Raw genomic sequence first — 21,103 nt, 5'->3', positions numbered from 1 at the left:
TGCTGCCCTGCCTTACAATCAGCCAACTACGGACTGAAATCTCTATAAACTGTGAACCAAAAAAAACCCCCTTTCCTTCTTTAACTTTGAGTGCTTGGTATTTTGCCTCAGCATTGAGAAAAATAACCAAGATACTTATTATAGTTCTTTTAATGTGTTTAATAAACACAGCTCACCTTCTACTTATTCATTAACTTAATGGATATTTCCTAGGATGTACCTGGCACACTTCAGGCACTAAACAGCAGTAGGAGGAACAGATATAGAAACTGCTGTCTTGTTGGACTGTCCATCTGTGTTTGGAGAACAAGTAGAAAACAATTTCTCTAATACATAAAATATATAAAGTGCATATTAGATGGTAAAAGCATCATGGAGTAATACAAAATAGGAAAGGTAGCAAAGAATGTCGGGAACTTATAATCTTAAAGAGGAGGTACAAGAAGGCATCTCTTGAGAAGGTTATATTTGATAATGGTCTGAGGCTGATAACAGAGTGAGTCCTACAGAAGCATGGAGACAAGTGTTCCAGGAGAATGACTCTGCATACACAAGAGCCCAGCACCACAGGGATGCCATCCTGGGAATGTGAAAGGGTTACAAGAGGTCATGGAAGTAGGAAGCAGGTCAGGCAGGGCTTGGCAAGCCTTCTGAGAGCTCTGGTTTTCTTTCTGAATGAGACGAAAAGTTGATGGGGTATTGGGTACACAGGAGAGACTGGAATGACCTGACCCTGTGTGAAGAAGACCTTGCAGTACGCCAGGGAGAGGCAGAGGACAGTGAAGAGGCTCTGCAGAAGCTTTGCAGGAGACTGTGATGCTGACAGCTGCTGAGACGGTGATAAACAGTAGGGTTCTAAATCTCTTTTAAAATTGAATCCAGGTAAGACTGACTGAAGGACTGGATAAGGACAGTGAAACAGAAGAGTTGAGAATAGCTTCAAGATTTTGGACTGAGTAACTTAAAAGATTGGACAGCTCCTGAGCTGGAGAAGACAAGGGAGCAAAATACCTGTCAGAGAGAGTGGTGGAGAGCTGAGCTTTGCACAAACTAAACTGAGATCCTATTGGACAACGAAGGAGAGACATCAAGTAGGCAGTAACACATAGAGAGCTGGAGAGGGCCAGGCTGGAAACACACGCTGGGGACTTTGCATGCAAGTGGTATTTTGAAATTGAAACTGGACCATGTCCATAACAAAGGAATGATGTAAATATCAAGTAAAGAAGTTCACAGACTGAGCCAGGGAAGTTCCAACATTAACAGGTCAAGCAGGTAAAGAGGAACCAGGCAAGGGGGAAGTGAGTCAGGACCCTGGGGGTCAAATGAAGAAAGTATGCACAGGATGAATAAATGATGCACTGGCTCAAAGGATTTCAGAAACTGAATAAGGCTGGGAATGAGACCTGGCTACTGGATTAAGCAACATGGCAGTCTCTGATGACCCCGACAAGAAGAGTTAAAGTGACAGTCAGAAAGACTAAGCAGAGTGAGTTCAAGGGAAAACAGGAGAAATTTATACATAACTTTGCAAACATCCATACATATACAAATATAAATTTATATTATGTCTGTATTTGTATATTTATATACATGTAGAGGTAAATACACATTTATACATGTGTATATATATATCAGCAATTATCAAAGTGTGGTCCAGTCACCCCTGAAGGGTGCCCAAGGCCTTTCCACGCATCCACAGCATCAAACCTGTGTTTATTTTTATTCTTTCATGACTCTTCCAGAGGGTCCGTGATACATGGACATCTTGTGCCAACAGCTAATGAAATGTGTGTCTGTATATTCTTAGGTTTTAAGTTTTTCTGTTTTAATCTCTAATACAGGAAAATATCAATGAATATGATGAAAATAAGCCAAAATTCTCTGAGGTCATTAATTGTTTTAAGAGATGAAAGGGATCCCAAAAACCAAAAGAGAGAAAAAAAATTAAGAACTACTAATTAGATAGATAGATTAGATAGATGCAGACAGATTAGATGGATAGATACACAGATAAATAGCAGACTGTCAATTGATGATAGGATGGATAGATACATAGATGGATAGATAGGCAAGCAGAGAGTCAGATGATAGTTATTCAGATAGGCAGACAGATAGTCAGACAGACAGATAGACAGGCAGACAGACAAGTAGACAGAGAGACACTAGAAGTGAGAATTAATGGCACGTTTCACCCCTTGTTTTTTCTCATGCTGATTCTTCTCCCAGGTCTTCCACCTCAGGCACCTCTAAATCACACATGTGCATTACTTAACCTACTATTCAAGCATGAACTTGAGACAACACGGTAGCTCCAGGAGTTGGCATATGGCAAAGCTTTAGCCCTCAAGGACATACAGAAGGCAAGCAGGGTCCTAGTCAAAAACAGACTATCCAGCACAACGTGAAAGGCTCTGACGTGAAACAATCTTATTTATTCAGGGCCAGATTTTAAAATGCATATGACTATCCCATACTCAAGCATAATTTGATTCAGAGATTCAAATTCTCTTTATCTTCCTTAGATTTTTGTCCAAGGGGAAATTTAGCTTAGAATGATTTGCATACATAATAGTAGACAATGTACTGACAATATCATGGTTTATGACTGATGGGAATAGGGAATTCTCTTAATAAAAATGTCAGAGGAAAAAGAATCACCATCACTCTGTTTATTCATTCCCATGATGACAATCATCAAAGCTCCCTTTTACTCAACATTTGATATGCCCAAGATTATATCTCTGGGTACCAAGGCAGTGAAAGGAATATATTCCCTGGAGCTGAACAGATCTGGGCTTGACTATTTCCTAGCTGAGAGACTACGCCAAGTTTATCATTTCTGAAACTTAATTCTTCATTCAGTAAAACAGGGATTTCACAGGTTTGTAGCTCAAATAAAGCAAGTCATACAAAGACTAGCAAATGATAGTAAGTGCTGGATTTTAAAGATGTTTTTTAATACTTCAACAATCCAACATAAGCTACATACTTCTTTCTGTGCATGTGGTATTAGGGATTGAACACAGGGTCTTTGCAGTGAGCCATTTTTATTTTCTATTTTTATTTTCTGTTTTGAAGTGGGATCTCACTAAGACACTAAATTGCCCAGACTTGGTTCAAATTTGCGATTCTCCTGCCTCAGGCTCCCATAGTATTAGGATTACAGGCCTCCTCCACGATGCCCAGCTAGGCATCCTCTTTTTCATAAAGGTGAAATAACTGATATTAAGGCATATCCATAATAACAGACACACAATAAAGGATTTGGGGGGACAATACTTATATGTGGATATTCATCATGAAGCTTCCTGCAATAATTTGAGTATGAACCCTCCTTACAGGACAAATATATTCTCTATCAGGCACTGATTCATTCAGTACGCACTTATTGAGCAAGCATTAGAAGGCACCAAGCACAGTAACAGACAAAAGAAATACTAAAGAGAATAAATCAAGTCTCCTGTCCCCTAGGAAATTCAGAGTCTAGTAGGGAAACAACCCCTGGGAAAAAGTTTGATACAGGGCAATAAAGCTTTGAGGGCCATGCTCTAGTGCTATGGGAGCACTGTGAGGCAGGTGAAGAGCCTGTGCATGGTTTGCTACCCACCAAGTCCTGCATTTTAAGCAAGCAACAACTCCAGGAAGTTGACCCTGAAGGACCCCCTTCCCACCATTCCCATAGGCAAGTCCTCAGTTCACTGAGTTTGCTTTACATGACAGAGAAGAGACTGGTGCTTTCTAAATCCATGAAAAACACTTGGTTACCACCTCTTTATTTTTATATGTGTACTTCCTTTTAAAAACTTTTACAGCCTTATGGCTTCATTAGTTCTATACATTTGAAGGGTTTCAATCCATTTTGATGCTCTGTGATATCTCAGACCACTGGGAACCCCACTAAGTTGACATCTGTGTCCTTATGCAGTGACCCCAGGTAGTCTTTGATAGTAACCTTTTTGCTTTAGTGAATAACAACACAGTCCAGACTCATCTTATACATTTCCTGCCTGTATATGGAACCAGCTATTCCTGGCAGAGGACACATTTTAGAAGGAAGTGGTGGCTTTTTGTAGGAGATAGTTCACTGTGGCATGAGTATTATTGCTTTTGAGCCTGTTCATTAGAAGGATGAATCATTCCAGAAGTGGCCACATTTTTGGGGTGTCTCCAAGTGCAGCTCAGTGATTTCTTACTACCTAGAACCTTCCTTTTCTAATAATGTCATCCATGAGGGAATGTCTTCTAGAGGAGTTACTCTGCAGAAATTGAAGCTAAAAGAAGGAACAACTGAAATACATTGCTCTTTCTCTGGTGGATAACTCTTACATTTAACCATAAACCAGGGCATGTGGTAGAAAAGGGACAGGACCTAGAGTTTGGAAAGCCAGTTTCTGATGAGAGAACTGGAAAATTAACATTCACAGGCATCAGGCTTCCTGGAAATTCTCCCTCTTTTTTCTCTCAGGAGGTCACCCTGATTCCATCGCTGCTGTGGCAGAGACCTGAGCAGAGAGAGCTGCATCCTCACGACTTCCACCTAAATAAAACAATGATTATGTAATTATCCGGGCTTGAATCCAATGTCAAGGGTTGTAGACTAAAATTTCCAGCCCATTCCAAGTTAAAATTATATAGCCCTGACCTCTGAATTTTCCATGACAACCAAGAAAGACAGTAATTTCCAATTTGGGGGAGCAGCAAGCTACCTGTTCACTCAGATTCCTAGATTAATGACCCACGATTCAATAATTCACACAATTATTGTTTTATTGGGGGTAGGTAAGTGAAGAGCAGCATTTTATTTTCCCTTATACTACCCTTCAGGGTAGCTATCACTACTATTCCCACTTTGTGATGAGGATTCTGAGACTCCATAAGGCTGTAGGACACAGAGTTGTAAAGAGACAATATCAGGCCCAAATCTGTCTGACTTTGAGGATCATGCACTAAACCATTGCTCCTCAGGAAATAAGTAAATAAACATCTTTTCTCCAGATGGTACGTCTGAGAGTAGGAGATGGAAACTGGCCACTAGCTTTTGGCTGGGCAGAAACCCTGTTCACTACGGCAGGATGGATGTTCCCAGGAATAAGGTGAAGCACAAGGCTGCAACTTGCTTATGACCACAATGACCGAGGTGATCTGTGGTACCAGATCCTGACAACAAACTCCTAGCTTAAGGAAAGTGCATCCCTTTCATGCACACGGATATGGGGGAAACAATGCCGTGAAAGTGCTTTATACTCGGTTCTGCTGTATTTTTACACATCACGGACCCAAATTTAGCATAAGCTTTTAATACATGGATCTATTAAAAAGCTTCATGGTCCACTGTGCCAGTGGAATTTTCCTTCTGACTCTAATGAGCTATTTAAATGCAGCAAGGGCTATTTTGGAAACATCTTTCATCATTTAAGTGCGCTATATGGTAGAATTTCTAAATCTCAATAATGCTCCAGCACTGATTGCTCCTCCTGGTGGGAACATTAAATATAAATGTATGCACAGCCATGGAGATCCAGAGGATTTCGCTTACATAATCCTTAAACCAAAGGACAGTGGGGATGCAGCTGTCCTGAGAGAGAGGTTTTCTCCTAAGATTCTGCTCTTTGCATGAAGGTAACTTTCTCGGGTTTCTTTTGAATTTAACTTTCATTTCTTTTACCCTTTTAAATAATCTCATCCTACAAAGAATGGGACAGTACATTAAACAAGACTTAAAAGGTGACTGCATGAAGACCAAACATGGAAAACAGACTTACTGTGTCTAACTATTTCAACAAGAAGGAAAACTACACCTAAATTTGTGAAAATATGGCAATCTTTCACTGTGGAAGTTTTCCAATATGTAGTAAGTTGAAAGAATAATGAAATATAATGAATCCTCATGTACATATCATCCAGTTCCAACAATCAGCAACATTCTGCTACTCTTGTGACATGTATGACATGTACCACCCTTTTAGAAATTTTTAAATGATCATTCTCTCAACAAATTTTATTACCATAGAATTCAAGAGCGCTCTGAAATTTTGATTTCGTAGCAACAGGATATAAAGCGCTGATAACTCCTGCATCTTGTGGTACCCAGCTTAGACTATGCCAACCAGCAGCATCTGTTCCATTTCAGAACTACTCTAGACAGCTGCTCACACTTGCAACAAACCAAGGTAGGCGAGTGCTCATTGCTAGTGAGTCAGCTCTAAGCAATGTGAATGAATATTTGCTCTGACATCTGCTGCATCCTTATGAAAAAACAAGGTCAGGTAGAGATGGAAGGGGAGGTCTGGAGCTGCAGCGATAAATGCAGGTGGGAAACCACGGCCAGGAACATGAAGGGACATACCTGATCCAATGCCACATGTGCCAATGCCAAGGACGCGAGGTCACAGACCCAGGCTTTGCTTCTCATCACTATGATTTTGTTATTATTATGCACCTTACACATCTCTTTAATCTCCAACAGGACAGATCTTTTTATCCTCAATTTGCAACTTAAGAAACAGAGGCTTAGAGAGAGATTGGATGACTTACTCAACAGTGTTCAAATTAGAAACCAAGTCCTTTTGATTTCAGAGCATGCATTCTTTTCCCTGCAATATACTTTTCTTCCAGGGAAGACTGACCCAAACATAAATGCACACAATCAATTAGTAAAATCCACACCTGTTCCAAATCTCTGGAGTGTTAATGGATGGAGTAATCACGCCTGTGCAATATTCGTTTAATAGCTGAGATTATGAGGTTCCTTAGTAGCTTTACAATCATTTTATTGCCTTAAGAGAAAACATAAATCAACACATGCTGGCCTACATGTGAGGCTCCTTGCCATTTATAGCAGCTCAGACCACCTTTGGGAATATGGCACAGCTCTGAGGGCCAACATTTCCTGTGCAGGTTGGACAGGAGGTTTGCCCACAATGACTGCTTAATGCCATCAAAGACCAATCTTAGCATCGCACTGGAAGGGCTTGGGAAGGAGGCGCTTCCAAGGGAAGCTGTCAGCTCAAACTCCATGAGATATCAGCAGAGTTTACACTAATTAATGAAAGACTTTCTGATACTTAAATAACAGTTGGTTCAGAAATGAAATGGCAGGGGATTTGGAGAGATTTTGATAGTTAACTATAACCTGAGGCATGCACCACGGGCTGGGCAATGCAAAACAAAATCCTCTGAACTTAATTCTTTGAAGAAAATACTTAATTAACAAATTTTTGAAATAATGAGAGAAAACTTCAAAAAGGTGTTGCAGGATGACCCTTTGATAGACTAAAACACTATGCCACATGTGTGCCAGCACTTTTGGCCCACTGCATAGACATTTGTAGTTACTGTGACATCCAACAGTGCCCATTCTCTAGGCCCTAAATTATAATTGTCATCTTAACATTAAGCCCCACTACAGTCTACAGTAATCACCTAAGCTTCTTACCTTCAAAATTCTGAATTTCAAAACAGCTTATTCATTATTATTAAAGATCTTTTTTCTATAATATCATCTATCTTATCCCAAGTAGTCTTTCTTCCTAACTTTAGTTGTGCATCATGCTCTAAAACACTCAGATATAAAAAATTCCTTATTATCTATCTTAGAACTCTGAGAGGCTGAGGCAGGAGAACGATGTTCCAGCCCAGCCTGAGCAACTTAGCCCAGCCTTAGCAACTGAGGAATTTTTAAAATTTTTGTTTAAAAATTTTAAAAGGGCCAAGGATGTCATTCAACATGAAGGCATAGGATTCAATTCCCAATACTCCCCAAAAAGAAGAAACAAGAAAAAGAAAAGAAGTAAAAACAGGAACTTCAAATATATATACATATATATATATATATATGTGTATACATATATATATTAACACATACATACACACAAATGCATACATATATTCATTATTCTGCTTTTCCTTCTAGACTGCTCTGGGTAAGCAAAGGCCACAGTGATTTCCTAAAGGTCTACGCTTTGTACCAGCTATGTTAACAGCACCACGTTCAAATGATATAAAAAAAAAATTGACACTGTATCCTACTTACATTCCTCCTTGAGTGTATTCTATGCTCTCTCTCAGTGTGGGAGCTGCACTGGATCAACTGGTATGCTTATTTATCGGGTAGAAACTCCCAGATAATCAAGAATGGCAAAAGTCAGATGATTTCAGAAAATCTGAACTGGCTTCTATTCTAAAGGTTATCCTTCATTTACTTTTCAGACCATCATTATAAAGGATGCTGATGATAACTTTAACAAATATTTTCCTGAGAGTGAGGCCATAGTTGTAAAATTTAATTAGTGGTTTCATGGGCATTGAAAAATCAAACACCCTTCTCTATAATCTGTCCTGCCTCACAGATCACTACTGCCTAATAGATATTGGGTCAAATAAGAGAAGAAATAGAAATTTACTTAGAAAATATGAAAATAAAGTCTACAAAAGTAGGTATATTAATTCTTTAGAGTATGAAGCCCTATAATTTGTTAGTAATCAAGTTTAGTTTCCATGAATAATTGGTTTACTTGGTACCAAACCTAACTACAAAATACAGTATTAAGAGAGAAATCAGATCACTGAAGATTCAGACTATATAAAATGCAAGTGTGAGCACGTTGTAAAGAATGCTTGCTGCGATTTTCTGGAATACACACATGTGATTGGTAATGGGTTGTGTCAACTTGACTTGAGTCAGAACTGCCTAGCAGATTAGTAAGCTCTCAGTGTTTCTGCCGATGACAGACATGTAGGCCAGCAAACTAGGGGAAAAAGACCCACCCCAGATGCGGGTGCACCAACCAATAGGCTTTTAGCCTGGAAAGAATAAAAAGGGAAAGAAGAAGGAAGTCTGCCCTTTTTCTCCAACGAGCTTTAATCTGTGCCACTGTTTTTGGATATTGGTCTCCAGTTCCATCAGCCTTTCAGTGAGGACTCTTCAGCCTTCCAGTGCAGATTTTTCAGGCTTGGAACACAGATTCTTTGGCTTTTCAACAGGCTCACACTGGTGAATCTACAGTGAGATCCTAGGCCTTCAATATTCACCTGCTACAGGATCCTCCAGCTCTCCAGTAGGTAGGTAGCCATTTTGGATTTTTCTACCTCTGACTCAGCAGGTGGCCATTGGGTCTCCTCCCCTTCTGATCTTGTAAGCCTACCTAATAAGTCCTTTGTATAATCATAGATATAGGTACATTATATTATCTAGATATATTACATTGGTTCTGTTAGAGAATGCTAACTAATACAACAAGTATGGTCAACCCACAACTCTTGGTCAGATGTGGCATGACTGCCAAATCGTATCTAATTCTCATACCATTCCTCCCCCATCTCTGAGCACCACTGAATTCTTTAATCTATCTCTCCAACCAACTCTCATCCCAATTATCACCTCGGAGCTGATGTGACTTTAAAGCTCACATATAGGAAGAATATGTATTTTATACACTTCTAGGTAACTTTTTAAAAAGTGCCAGAACATTTGAAGGCTTGTTTTCTAGACTATGTCTATCTAGACCTGTAGAATCAAAACAGCTGCATCCAAATCAGAGAAGGCATGTCAAAGATCACATTCTCACCATTTTTATTTATTCCATGGCAATAATCTTGTACAATACTGTTTCTGCCCAAATTGAAGATGAGGTTTTATCAAATCAAATTGTCACTTCAACATACAGACCTTGTATTTAATTGTTGACCCAGTGCTTCATACGAGACAGCCTTCAGTTATTGCCTGGGAATGAGAACATTCACTGTGGGGTCAGCATCACCTCAGCTAGTGCCCTGCCCCATGTCTAGAGTGGGCACCATGAACACAGAATTGCAAAAGGAGGATACCGTCACAGGCAAGATTTTGTGGATCACTAAAAACAATTCAGTGGGTGGCAATCAGGATGAAGCAAAAATAACAGACTGTCCCACTGGGTTCTTGTTGCTCGGAATAAAATTTCCAGGATCAGGCCTTCAAAGAGTGCTTTATCTCAAATAACCCCGATAGTGTCCAAGTGCCCTAGGAAACTGAGCTAGGCACCTGAAAGGGGACTGTATTGAGAACAAGGACACCAAAGTCAAAGATGCATATGAAAGGATAAAAAGTTTCATGAAGTGTAAAAATAGAAAAGTTTTATCTCCAAAGTAAGATATGGTTTAATATGAGATTTTTAAATATACATTAATAAGCTAATATACAAATAGAAGCTGGCCTTTGAATATTTTAACTACAGGCTTAAAAATTCATATATACATAGGAGGATAGAAATTTGAGATTTGAGACTGAATTTCATGAGTTGCCTTGTCTTCAGGAGAATATGGTAAAATATCATTTTCATTTTAGAGAGTGCAAAATATACCACACAGCTATTTGCTCAAAGAGAGGAAGTCAGTACCCAGATTGATCTGTGTACAGATTTTTTATGGCTAGGGCAAAGTGTTGACTCAATTGCCTTTGGGATCTACCCAGGGGATTGGTGGAGCACACTTCTACGTGAATCTGGGTGAGTCATGGAAGCATAACCTTGGTGTCTATATCTGGTCCCTGGCACTGTTCCCCTTCTCTGCTTCCCAGCCACCACAAACTAAGCACCTCTATTCCACCAAGCCTTTCTGCCATGATGTTTCTGCCTTGGAGACAGTGGACCATGGACTGAATCTCCTAAATCAAGAGCTAAATGAAACCCTCCTCCTGTAAGTTGTAGGTATTGTATATTGTGCCTCAATGGTTCCTCACTATTCCACAGACCTCATCCAAAAGTAACCAGTGTTTAGCCTTGGACCAAATCTCTGGCATTCTTAGCCTGGGACTAAATTATCGGGTGTTTTCTGACTACTACCCCGAGTTCCAGGAAGGTATCGCAATTTCCAAGTAAAAATCATCCCAACCCATTCTTCTCAACCACAAGAGAATAATTTACAGATCTTAGAAGTCCTGTTATCTTTAGTCAGAAAGAGTCCAAAAGTATGGCAATTCTCCAGGGTCCCCACAAAACTCATCATCCCCTGACCACTACCAGCAATAAACTCACAATCAAACTATTGAGAAGTTGAGGCTGCACTCTGTATACGCCCTCCCTACCTCTTGTCTTCTGTTCACTGCCCTAACTCCTGTGCCTGGGGACAACCTATCCCTAAGGTCTTTCTAAGCCCAGTGGCTCCATTCAACTTTCTCTGAGGTCCCTCACTGCATATATGATGTATTCCTCCTCCTCACCACCATAACCCTCTCCTCAGTCATGTTTGAGTAGCGCAAGAAAGGACTTTGGGTCACACGATTTGGGGCCTAACAACCTTGGAGTGTAATGACCTTGGGGAGGTCTAATGACCTCAATTAGCACTGAGTGCTCCCCACTGTACGATTCTACATACCTATGGTGATCTTGAACCAGTTACTTAAGCTCGCTGAACCTCAGTTTCCCAAACAATAAAGAGACAATAGCAATGCCTACCTCACAGTTGGTTAAATATGGGTATAAGATGAGGATGACGTGTGGTCTCTCAAAGTCACCAGTGACTACTAACATTGGATCTCTGATCATTTTTTTTTGACACTCCTCTTGTAGTTTTTTGTTATTGCTTTGTTCTGTTGTGTTTTTTGTTTGTTTTTGATAGTGGTTGGTTTTGTTTTGCTTTGTTTTTGAGCACTGGGGATTGAAACTAGAATCTTTGTACTGACCTACATCCCTCACATTTTAAATTTTTTGAGACAGGGTCTTGCTAAATTGTTAAGTTACCCAGGCACGGCTGGAACTTGCAATTGTCTTGCCTCAGCCTCTCAGAGTACTAGAATTGTGCGCATGCACCAACATGCCTGGCTGGCTTCTTATAGTTTTTTGTGAACCTGTGCTCCTTTTCCCTCTAAAGCGCAAGTTATTCAAGTGCGGGCATTTTTTCACTACTTCCCTTTAAATCTTACAAAGTACCTGGTCTCACAGTAAGGGCCTAATAAATACACTGGCTAAATGATGCAATGTAAAGCTTTCTAAAGGAAGAAAAACATAATGCATTTTAACAATAGGGGAATAACAATTATCTTGTATCTGTGGAAGGATCTGCTAGTGAAAGGCATTTTTCTCAGTGTAAGAACATTTCCACTAATTCCTTTTGATAGTTTTCAAAAAAGAAAAAAAAGAAAAAAAGAAAGAAAAAGCAAAATCTCCAGGGACTCCCAGCACACGCTAACAAATGAGTGATCAAAGGGAGCACCACTGAGAAATTAGCCAACATTACATCCACAGCTCCAAAGGATAACAAGCAGTATTCCCGGGTGGCTCTTAGATTTAATCAAATAAAAATATTAAAGGCCCTGTAATTTTCTCTTTACTGCTCTCCATTCTGTTATAGGAGCTAACTGCTTCTTATAAAAAATAGCAGGTGTTCATTTGCTGAATTATTCCATGGCTTTGCTTGGGAAAGAAGAACGCCACCTTAGGTCTTGCTTGATGACATGCTTTGATTAGCTTTCATTTCTTCATCAGCAGACATTTCCAGGGCAGCTGAGGTGGCACATTCTCTTCTGAGCCCTGGGGACACTGACGTGAACACAGTCAGAAGTCCTTGCCCAGCGCTTGCATGCCACAGGGGGCAGAAATAATAAGATGACACCTAAGTAAGTGTGTAGCTGAACACTAGGAAAGATTGAGACACAGTAACGAAGGCAGACAGGCAGGAACAGAGAAGGCAGGGGGTTGAGTTGTGGGAAATGAGGTCAAAGAAGGAAGGAAGAGCCAGAAGATAAGGGTCAATAGGATGCAGCTTTACTCCAATGACAAGGGGAGCCATTGAAAAGTTGTGCAAAGAGCATGACGTGCTCTGGCCCTATACACTGACTGCCCCTCATGTGGAATAGTCCAAGGCAGAAGCAGGAATCCAGGTTGGGAGAAGTGTTCAATGCCCAAGTGAGAGTGTTAGAGACCCAGGTCAGCAGAGAGGTGAGAAGTGGTCAAATTCCAGGTACTGTATGCTTAGAAAATAGTGCAGCCATGATTTATTGCTGGATTTCAAGTGCGCAAGAAAGAGAGAAGTTAGGGTGACCAGGTTTCTGCTGGGAAGGTATACAAGATACACAGATGATCCCAGTGCGTCCCAAGATCCTTCCAGGTGCCTCTTGCAATGGGCCCAAAATAAACCACTGCTTTCACCCTGAATGCTATCTATCTGGGGGCAACAGCCACGTTTCTTGCTTGCTGATCCATGGAGCATTGTGCTGGGTGCTTGGAAAGCACGTAACCCATGCTAAAATCCCACGAGTTCATGACGGTTACCCTATTTTATGGGGAAGAGGCCTGAGATGCAGCACAGGTTACCAATCCACCAGGAGAGAAAGCAAGACAAGCACAGCCACATCTTCACATTTCAGTAGACAAATCAAATAGATTATTGTGTGGATGTTTCTGCACTTGGTAGAAAAGAAAACTAATAATCTGGGCCAAACAAACCTGCATCTCTAATTTCCCTGACGGCCAGGGCAACCCTCCTAGTGAAAGAAACACATAAGCACTTTTAATTCTCAATGATTTCTAGATCTTTTTTAATGAGCAACATTTTTTTCAGTCATCCTAAGGTGATACAGAAGCAATCAAAGAATCAAAGAAACCTTTTAAAGAAATATAAGGCAGGGATCACAAGTACATCCAAAAGCAAGAGCTAGAATGTGAAGGCTTATATGTATGGTTCTGTACGTTGCATACTAAGTGGGCCACAGAGAAACACAAATGGCCTCTCCCTGTAGAAGCGAAACTGAAGCAAGCAGCCTGCTAGCAGCCACTGATGAGTTCATGGGCAAATGTGCTGTAAGGAGTAGAGCATGGCTGGAGGTGCTCAAGGGGTCATGACCTGCCAGGGTGCATTCTGGTCCCTAGATCCTCCCTCCTCTTTCTGCTTCCTTCCTGCCATGAGGTGAGCAGTTTTACCCCACCATGCCATTTCTGCCTTGGAGCCGGCCGATCACGGACTGAACCCACTGGAAACTGTGAGCCAAATAGAGAAGCCAAGTCTCCTTTTTAAATTGTGGGTGTCAGGTGTTTGGTCCCAGTGATGGGAAAGTGATCAATGCACTCCATGACTGCAGGGCTCACTGGCTGTGCTCTACACAGTCCTGCTTGGAAGCAACTGCTCCCTAGGGCTCCATTCTTGGGTGTCTTCCTTCCTCTCCTCCATGCATCACCTGGGCTTCCTGTTTCCCTTCCCCAACAAGCAGAGTGGTGAGCACAGGTCTCTGGTCCGGGACTTGGGTTCACGGTGGGAAGTGCCAGGAAAAACAAAGGTCATGCTTAAAAACAAGGATTGTATAGATTAAAAAAAAAAAAAAAGTGGTATCTATACACAATGGGATGTCATTCAACCATAAAAAGAATGAAATCTTGTCACTTGCTGGAAAGTGGACAGAAATTTAGACCACCATGCTAAGCAAAATAAGCCAGATGCATGAAGTTAAATATTGCGTATTTTCTCTTATATGAGAAATCTAAGTGACAAAAGAAGGAAGGAAGAAGGAAGTGAGAGAGGGAGGGAGGGAGGGAACTAGAAGTAGATGCTTAGAGAAAGGGAAGGGAGAGAAGATAGATGGTTTGAAAAGGACCAAGGTATGTGCCACATCCCCAGAATGAACATCACTATTCTGTGTCATAAACATTTAGTAATTCTTTAAAAACTCATATAGGGTCTAAAGTGTGGTCAGAGGGACCCTGCAGCCAACAGGACAGGCCCTGGCTCAGGTGCCCCTGAATAGAAGGGGCAGCAGAAAAGCCAGCAAAACCCAGATACACAGGCAACACAGTAAAGTAGGAATTGTCACAAAGAAATTTAGGTCAAACGTACACCCAGGTGTTGGGAAAAGCCCAACTTCAGCTTGGACATGAGTAAGTGCGAGGTATGCATGTGCAAGGTTTGAAAATAGCTGGAGAGGAGGAGGGAAGCTTGTCTGTGGGAGAGATGTGTCTACGGTCTGCCAGAGCTTGTCCACCGGGCAGCAGGGTGGCCTCCTCCAGCCTCTGGTCTCAGGGCCAGCACACAGGACCAGCCCTTTACATGACAGTCATGAACCCCAGGAACTTGACAGCTTCTCAGGAAAATCAAGCCCAGGCAAGACAGGAGAGGATTAAAGCTCTCCGTGTTACATAGAGACCCTACCAACCAAGACAGAAAAGTACAGTCTCCACACCTCAAATATTTAATTGGGACACTGTGATTCACATGCTCAAAAGAAACTGAAATTGAAGAAGAGAAGGGGAAAAAATGGTACTGGGGATTGAATCCAGGACCTTTACATGGAGCTACATGTCCAGCTTTTTTTTTTTAAATTTCTAGAGAGGTTCTTGCTAAGCTGCCCAGCCTGAGTTCAAATTTGCAATCCTCCTGCCTCAGCCTCCCAGAGTGTTGGGATGACAGGCATGCTGTACCATACCCAGCTTATATCTACTTTCTCAAACCAGAAATCAAAAACTGTCCTTGGCCATTGTTTTCACCCACCCCATCAACCAAATCCTGTCAACTCCACCTCAGACAGACCCCTGAATTCTGTGCACTGCATCCACCCCTGCCAGAGCCCCTGGGCAGCCCACTCTCTCACAGGTCCCTTGGCTAGTGCCTTCACATCTCTGCTTGTGCCTACTTGTCCCTCCAGCCCATGTCCTACAACATGACCCAAAAGACTGCCACACACTAATTCTCACATCTCCTCTTGCTTCAATGGTTTCCCCTGACTTGAAGACAAAGGCCAACATCGTCTCACCACAGCAAAACTGCAGCAGTCACTGAATAAAAGAAAAATTCCATTTTAGATCATTTCTAAGTATACTGCTCTACTTGCAGTCTTAGAACAAACACCAGAGCTGAATATTAAAAAAGTATAGTCCTTGTCAATCACCAAAGTAAACTCAAGAGGAGAAAACCCAGCATCCCTCTCATCCTATGGTTTTGATACAAGGAAAATAAAAATTTCAGGTTCAGAGTCATTCATTTTGCCTATCTCTGAAATCATAAATGATCATGAGAGATACAATCAAAAGAATTTACCCAAATTTTTATCTGTATGCATATATATAATCAGATTTCCATTTAGCAGGAATTCATCATCATCAAAGTTATATTTTATGAATTTCCCCTAGCAGAAGAATGGGAAAATGTTCATAACAAAGCACTTTGGTAGTCATACACTCTACCTGGATAGCTCCAAATCAGCTCTGTAACTAGCAGCTCACGGTAAAATACATATGGTTTTTACATAGCCAATTATGAATATTCTAATTCAAGATCTATGCTTTGAAGTGATTCATTATCTATGACTTCTTAAATAGAATTAAATATATATTTCTCATGCTTAGGCAAATTATCCTTTTAATTTTTTCCACAATTAAAACACATTTTTATCACGTCTCACAACCAGGAGCAAAAATTATTCCTCCCAAATACTGAGACTATTCACAGAAATTAACACGAGTCTTAAAAACACCCACCCCATGCCACCCCCAAAACTCAATAGAACATAATGGCACCATATGCTGTGAATTCTCTTACAATTTGAAAATATCAGTCTTGTCTATGGTAAGTTTTATTCTTGCTTTGCTTTTTATGGTACCAGGATCAGAAAGTTTTTCTCACCTTTCATTGTCATATGTGTTTGCCTCAATTCTCTTTTATTATCCATAGTAAAAATATAATAACACAATACTTACATACAAATCAACATAGTCTTTATTCTAGCTGTGAGCTTATTTTTGCTTACAATGTACACAGTAAAGTTGATGTCATTTTTTTCCTCAAATGATGATCTGTTAGGACAAATATACTTGTTGAATAACCCCTACATACTTTGAACTTTATTTTTTTTGTTGTTGTTGTTGTTTTTCCGGTATCAGGAATCGAACTCACGACCTTGCACTTGCCAGGCAGGTGCTGTGCCGCTGAGCTAAATCCCCAAGCCCCATACCTTGAACTTTAAATTTCAACTTTTTATCATTTTCCACTCATTCATCTATTAATGTTTATAATATTTTATATCTGACAAGATAAAGTCTATGTCTTTTCCATAAAATTTTGATGGCTTAAAGTCATTCATTCTTTGCATGTGTAGCATCTTATACAACAAAGTTTATTTACTCTCACAAAAATTTCCAACACACAGTATAAAGTTCGTATCTTATTGTCACCCCCTCTCTTATTCCTTGTTTTTGTGATGTTATTTTCCAGCTTTTGTCTTGGATTCATCATGCAAGAGTTGTGTTTATTTTATTGGGCTTCTCAAAGAACTAACCCTAACTTTTCAACTTCATTGTATTATTTCACCATCCTATTCCTTGATGGCTGCTTATTTATATCATTCCTTTCTCCTTTCATCCCTAGGCTGATTTTCTTGGGTTTTTGAGGAGAAGTTCAGTTTACTTCATTTCATCCTTTCCTGCGCAAACAGAAGAGCATCTAAAGTGCCTGCTTTTTCCCTGAGTATAACATGGCACATATCTCAAGACTTCACTGGGTAACGTGCTGTTGCCGTTCACTTCTACGAAGCATCCAAGGGAAGTTTTCATGTCTTCTCTGACATAAGTTACGTAACAAAGCTCTGCAACTTTTCAAGCAGTCGAATCGTGATACACTTTTTGAGTTATGTTTTTATTCTTTCAGTTGTGGGGAGAATGTGGGCAGTGTGCTCTCTGCTTTAAACAATGTACTGAGATAAGATAATCTTTATTATTTCATATAGTACTACCCACATAAATATTCTTGAACACGCTAGAAAACAGAATATATTTTGAGTTTAGAAGACAAAATAAATTACCCATGGTCTCCAGGTTGTTGATATTCCTAGTTTATAGGTCACAATAAGGCATTTCTGTCCTCCTGTTTGTATAATATATTCATATATCTGTATAAGCTGGTTATGTTCATACACATAACATTATGTATTCGGTCTATACCAAGTACTTGTATTACTATTTTTCATTAATATTAAATGAGTTTCAAATGTTCTAAAATATTTAAACTTTAAATTTTGTATTATTTTAATAGTAAGGGTAATTAACAAATTTCATATAAATGAATTAACAAAGTTCCTATTTTCAATACTATTTATTCCAACATTCTACTATTATAAATTTCCCTGTGTAAAGAATTGATATAAAAATCCTTATATCTTTTTATTTTCTTATAAAACATTCCTAACAGTGAAATTATTAAACCAAAGACTGTAAACAGTTTTAAAGATAAGACATTCTGATGCACCCCACCAGGGAATAATTAGTTGAATTTTTTTCCTTAATCTTTGAGAATTTAATTAAGTAAAAGATGAAATCTCAATTTAAATGTATTCTTTTCATTACAAATGAATCTGAAATTTTTCATATCTTTATAAATCATTTTTATTGCTTCTCTTAAGACCTATCTAAGCCAATCATTGCTCCATTTTCCTGTAAAACACAAATATTTTAACTGACTTTTAAGTCAGTTAAAGAACTTTTGGGTCTTTAATAAGAAAAGAACTCATATATGTTGCAAAATGTGTTTTATTGACTTGCTTTAAATATTATTTAATATATTTCTAATAAACTTACATTTAAAAATTTTTATTGGTGAAAATGAGATCATTGTTTTGTTATTTTTATGCTTAGAAAGCCACCCTCATCACAAATTTACTAATGACAATCACCTTCGAACTCCATATCTAATTTTTTTTCTTTTTTGCAATGCCACCAGCATGCAGGGCAAATGCTCCATCACTGAACGACACTCCCCGACCACCTGATTTCATTTTTTAAAATTATCTCAAAAATATTTGTTTGTGATATAAGGTAAAAAGACTTAAGTAATTCATGTCTTTCTCCAATCAATTGCTTTTCCTATGACCTACTGTTAATAAACTTCCTTTCACATGTTTCTAAAGCCCTTCCCTTTCTCATACTGGAAACTTGTGTGATGAATCTAATTTTGCTGGAGTCTACATTGAAATCTAAATTGTCAAATATGCTTATGTAAATCTGCAATACAAATGCATTTCTATTGGGATTCTTAAACAATTACCTCATAGTTTTAATTATTTTTATTTACAATACTTTAACTAGCAAGAGAATCAGTCTTCTGGTAACACAAAAGAAATCACAATATTAATATATTGTTTTTCATCTTCTGCTAAGATTTTTTAAATTGAGATTAAACTGGGAAGTGCTTTAAAAATATTCAGCCTTTTGGAAAGAACATAGTACATTTTTCTACACTTCAGATACTTTTAGAATGTCACTTAGTTATAGCTGTTTCCCAGGATGTAATTTTCTTTATATACTTCCCATCCATTGTTCAGAAAGATTGACTGGAGCCTGTTATTTCATTCTTGTGGTATTATAGATGGAGTAAGTTTTCCTCACCATCTTCTAAATACTGATGCTGTATAGTTATTTTGCTTCTTTGTCTCATATACTAGTGCACTACTTTTCTTACTTACTTATTTAGTAACATGAATTTTAGGTGGCTGTTTCAGTATTTCTTTGTACCTGTTTATCATGTCATATTCATTTGGCAATGCACACTACTTCCATTTTACACTTCTTTGAGCTGGCTAAAATTCCAGACCAGCATTAATACTGAGGGGCTCCTTTTCATATTCCTAAACTCTCACAGAATGGCTCAAATATTACCCTGCTCATCTGTTCATCATATGCTTCCTACTAATTTATTTTTTTGCCATGTGAGGGAAAGTGTATCTTTAAATCAGGAATGGGCAGTGAATTTTATCATGTACATCTATACAGCAGTTAAAATTATTACCTGACATTGACAATATTTTAGGCTGAATTATAGCAAAATGCCAATCTTTGACCATTTGATCTATCAAATATGGTAATTTTCTATGATTCAATCTAACATTTAAATGACATGCTAAATATTAAGCCACTTTTGCCCTAAAGTGACAAGAGATGACTATAAACAAGTATTACCCATGCTGGCACTGACCCAATGGTGCGGCATGTGCTTCTGCCAAATAGCGGACCGTAGTCAAAGGCCGCTGCAAATGACTACTCATTACTCAAATTCTCATCTTTTTTTTTTTTTGCAGCTCATTAGCACAGAGACCTCAGACTCCCTTGAGGCTCTTGTCACCCAGAGGCTGTCCTGTCCTGCTCCAAAGAAGCCCTTCCCACTGACTGCATGCAGGGCCACCTTCCATGCCATGCCCAGCCAGCACTTTCCAGATGCCATGGAGACCAAAGAGGATGCCCAGGCATCTGCACCCCACAGCCACTGTCACTGGTCTCCTCCCTCTCTCCGGCAGCAGCTGTCACCACAATTCACCTTGGCACCAGCTGGAAGCCCCAGGAAGCAGCTGTCTGCACTCCTCTCTCTGGATCTGTTAGGATAACACCCATTAAAACCAACCTCCCTTGGGAGATGAGGTCCAAGACTTCTGTCTCCTTTCACAATTAAATTCATTTTCTTCTTCGTTTGCTCCAACTTGAATCTCATTTTGCTTTGGGGCCTTTTAAATCAAATTGTTATTTTTCATCAGTGAATGTTTCCAATAGTTATGTTCATATTGGGGAACTGCTAAATATATGTAGCATATCCTGATCACTGTGGGTCCCACTAACCCTCCCTCCACTCTTTCCCCTCCCTCTCTGCTTGGTCCCTTTCCTCGTCTCCAAAAAGTTTGCCTTTCTGTTCCTTACCATCTCTCCTTTGTTTCATTTTTTTATTTACTCATATTGTAGGTATTTCTTACATAACAGAAACCACTGAATATTTAATTCTCTGTGTCTCACTTATCTCACTAACATCATTCTATCTCAAATAATATCCATCCATTTTCTTGCAAATGACATGATTTGATTCTTCTCTATCGAGTGAGGTCACCTTTTAATGCCCTGGGACAAAACTCAAAGGTGTGCTGAAATCATAAAATTTATAAAGTGTGAGCTCTAAATGGTGTCTTATCCATCTACTTATTCTTTTAAGCACAGTTCTGCTCCTCAGATGTTTGCTGCATTTAAAATAGTAACATAATCTTCCTTCTTAGAGCTCAGGTAGCGTAATGGAAAGACGAGGATCTGCCAGGAAGTCCCAGCTCCACAGTGAGCGCTACCTCTTCAGACTGCTGACAGTGACCAAGAAGAAAGCAAACATCAGTTCTTACACT

General features: G+C 39.5%; 1 protein-coding gene across 3 annotated transcripts in view; it reads right to left on the bottom strand.

Annotated features, from left to right (window-relative positions):
* The window catches only part of Amph (amphiphysin), a 219,913-nt gene that overhangs the window by 164,775 nt on the left and 34,035 nt on the right, over nt 1-21,103 (bottom strand). For 2 of the 3 annotated variants that reach the window (XM_005397735.1, XM_013521260.1), the window contains exons 2-3: nt 11,090-11,097; nt 4,207-4,210 (exon numbers count right to left, since the gene is read on the bottom strand). The exons of the other annotated variant lie outside the window; for it this stretch is intronic. In XM_005397735.1, the coding sequence (XP_005397792.1) occupies nt 4,207-4,210; nt 11,090-11,097 (12 nt within the window). The remainder of the gene's footprint in view (nt 1-4,206; nt 4,211-11,089; nt 11,098-21,103) is intronic. 3 annotated transcript variants of the gene reach the window in all.

The sequence above is a fragment of the Chinchilla lanigera genome, unplaced genomic scaffold (genome assembly GCF_000276665.1).
Source record: "Chinchilla lanigera isolate Chin_1 unplaced genomic scaffold, ChiLan1.0 scaffold00059, whole genome shotgun sequence".
NCBI classification, from domain to species: domain Eukaryota; kingdom Metazoa; phylum Chordata; class Mammalia; order Rodentia; family Chinchillidae; genus Chinchilla; species Chinchilla lanigera.
The sequence above is the reverse complement of the archived record's forward strand: the minus strand, read 5'-3'. Positions and strand labels throughout refer to the sequence as shown.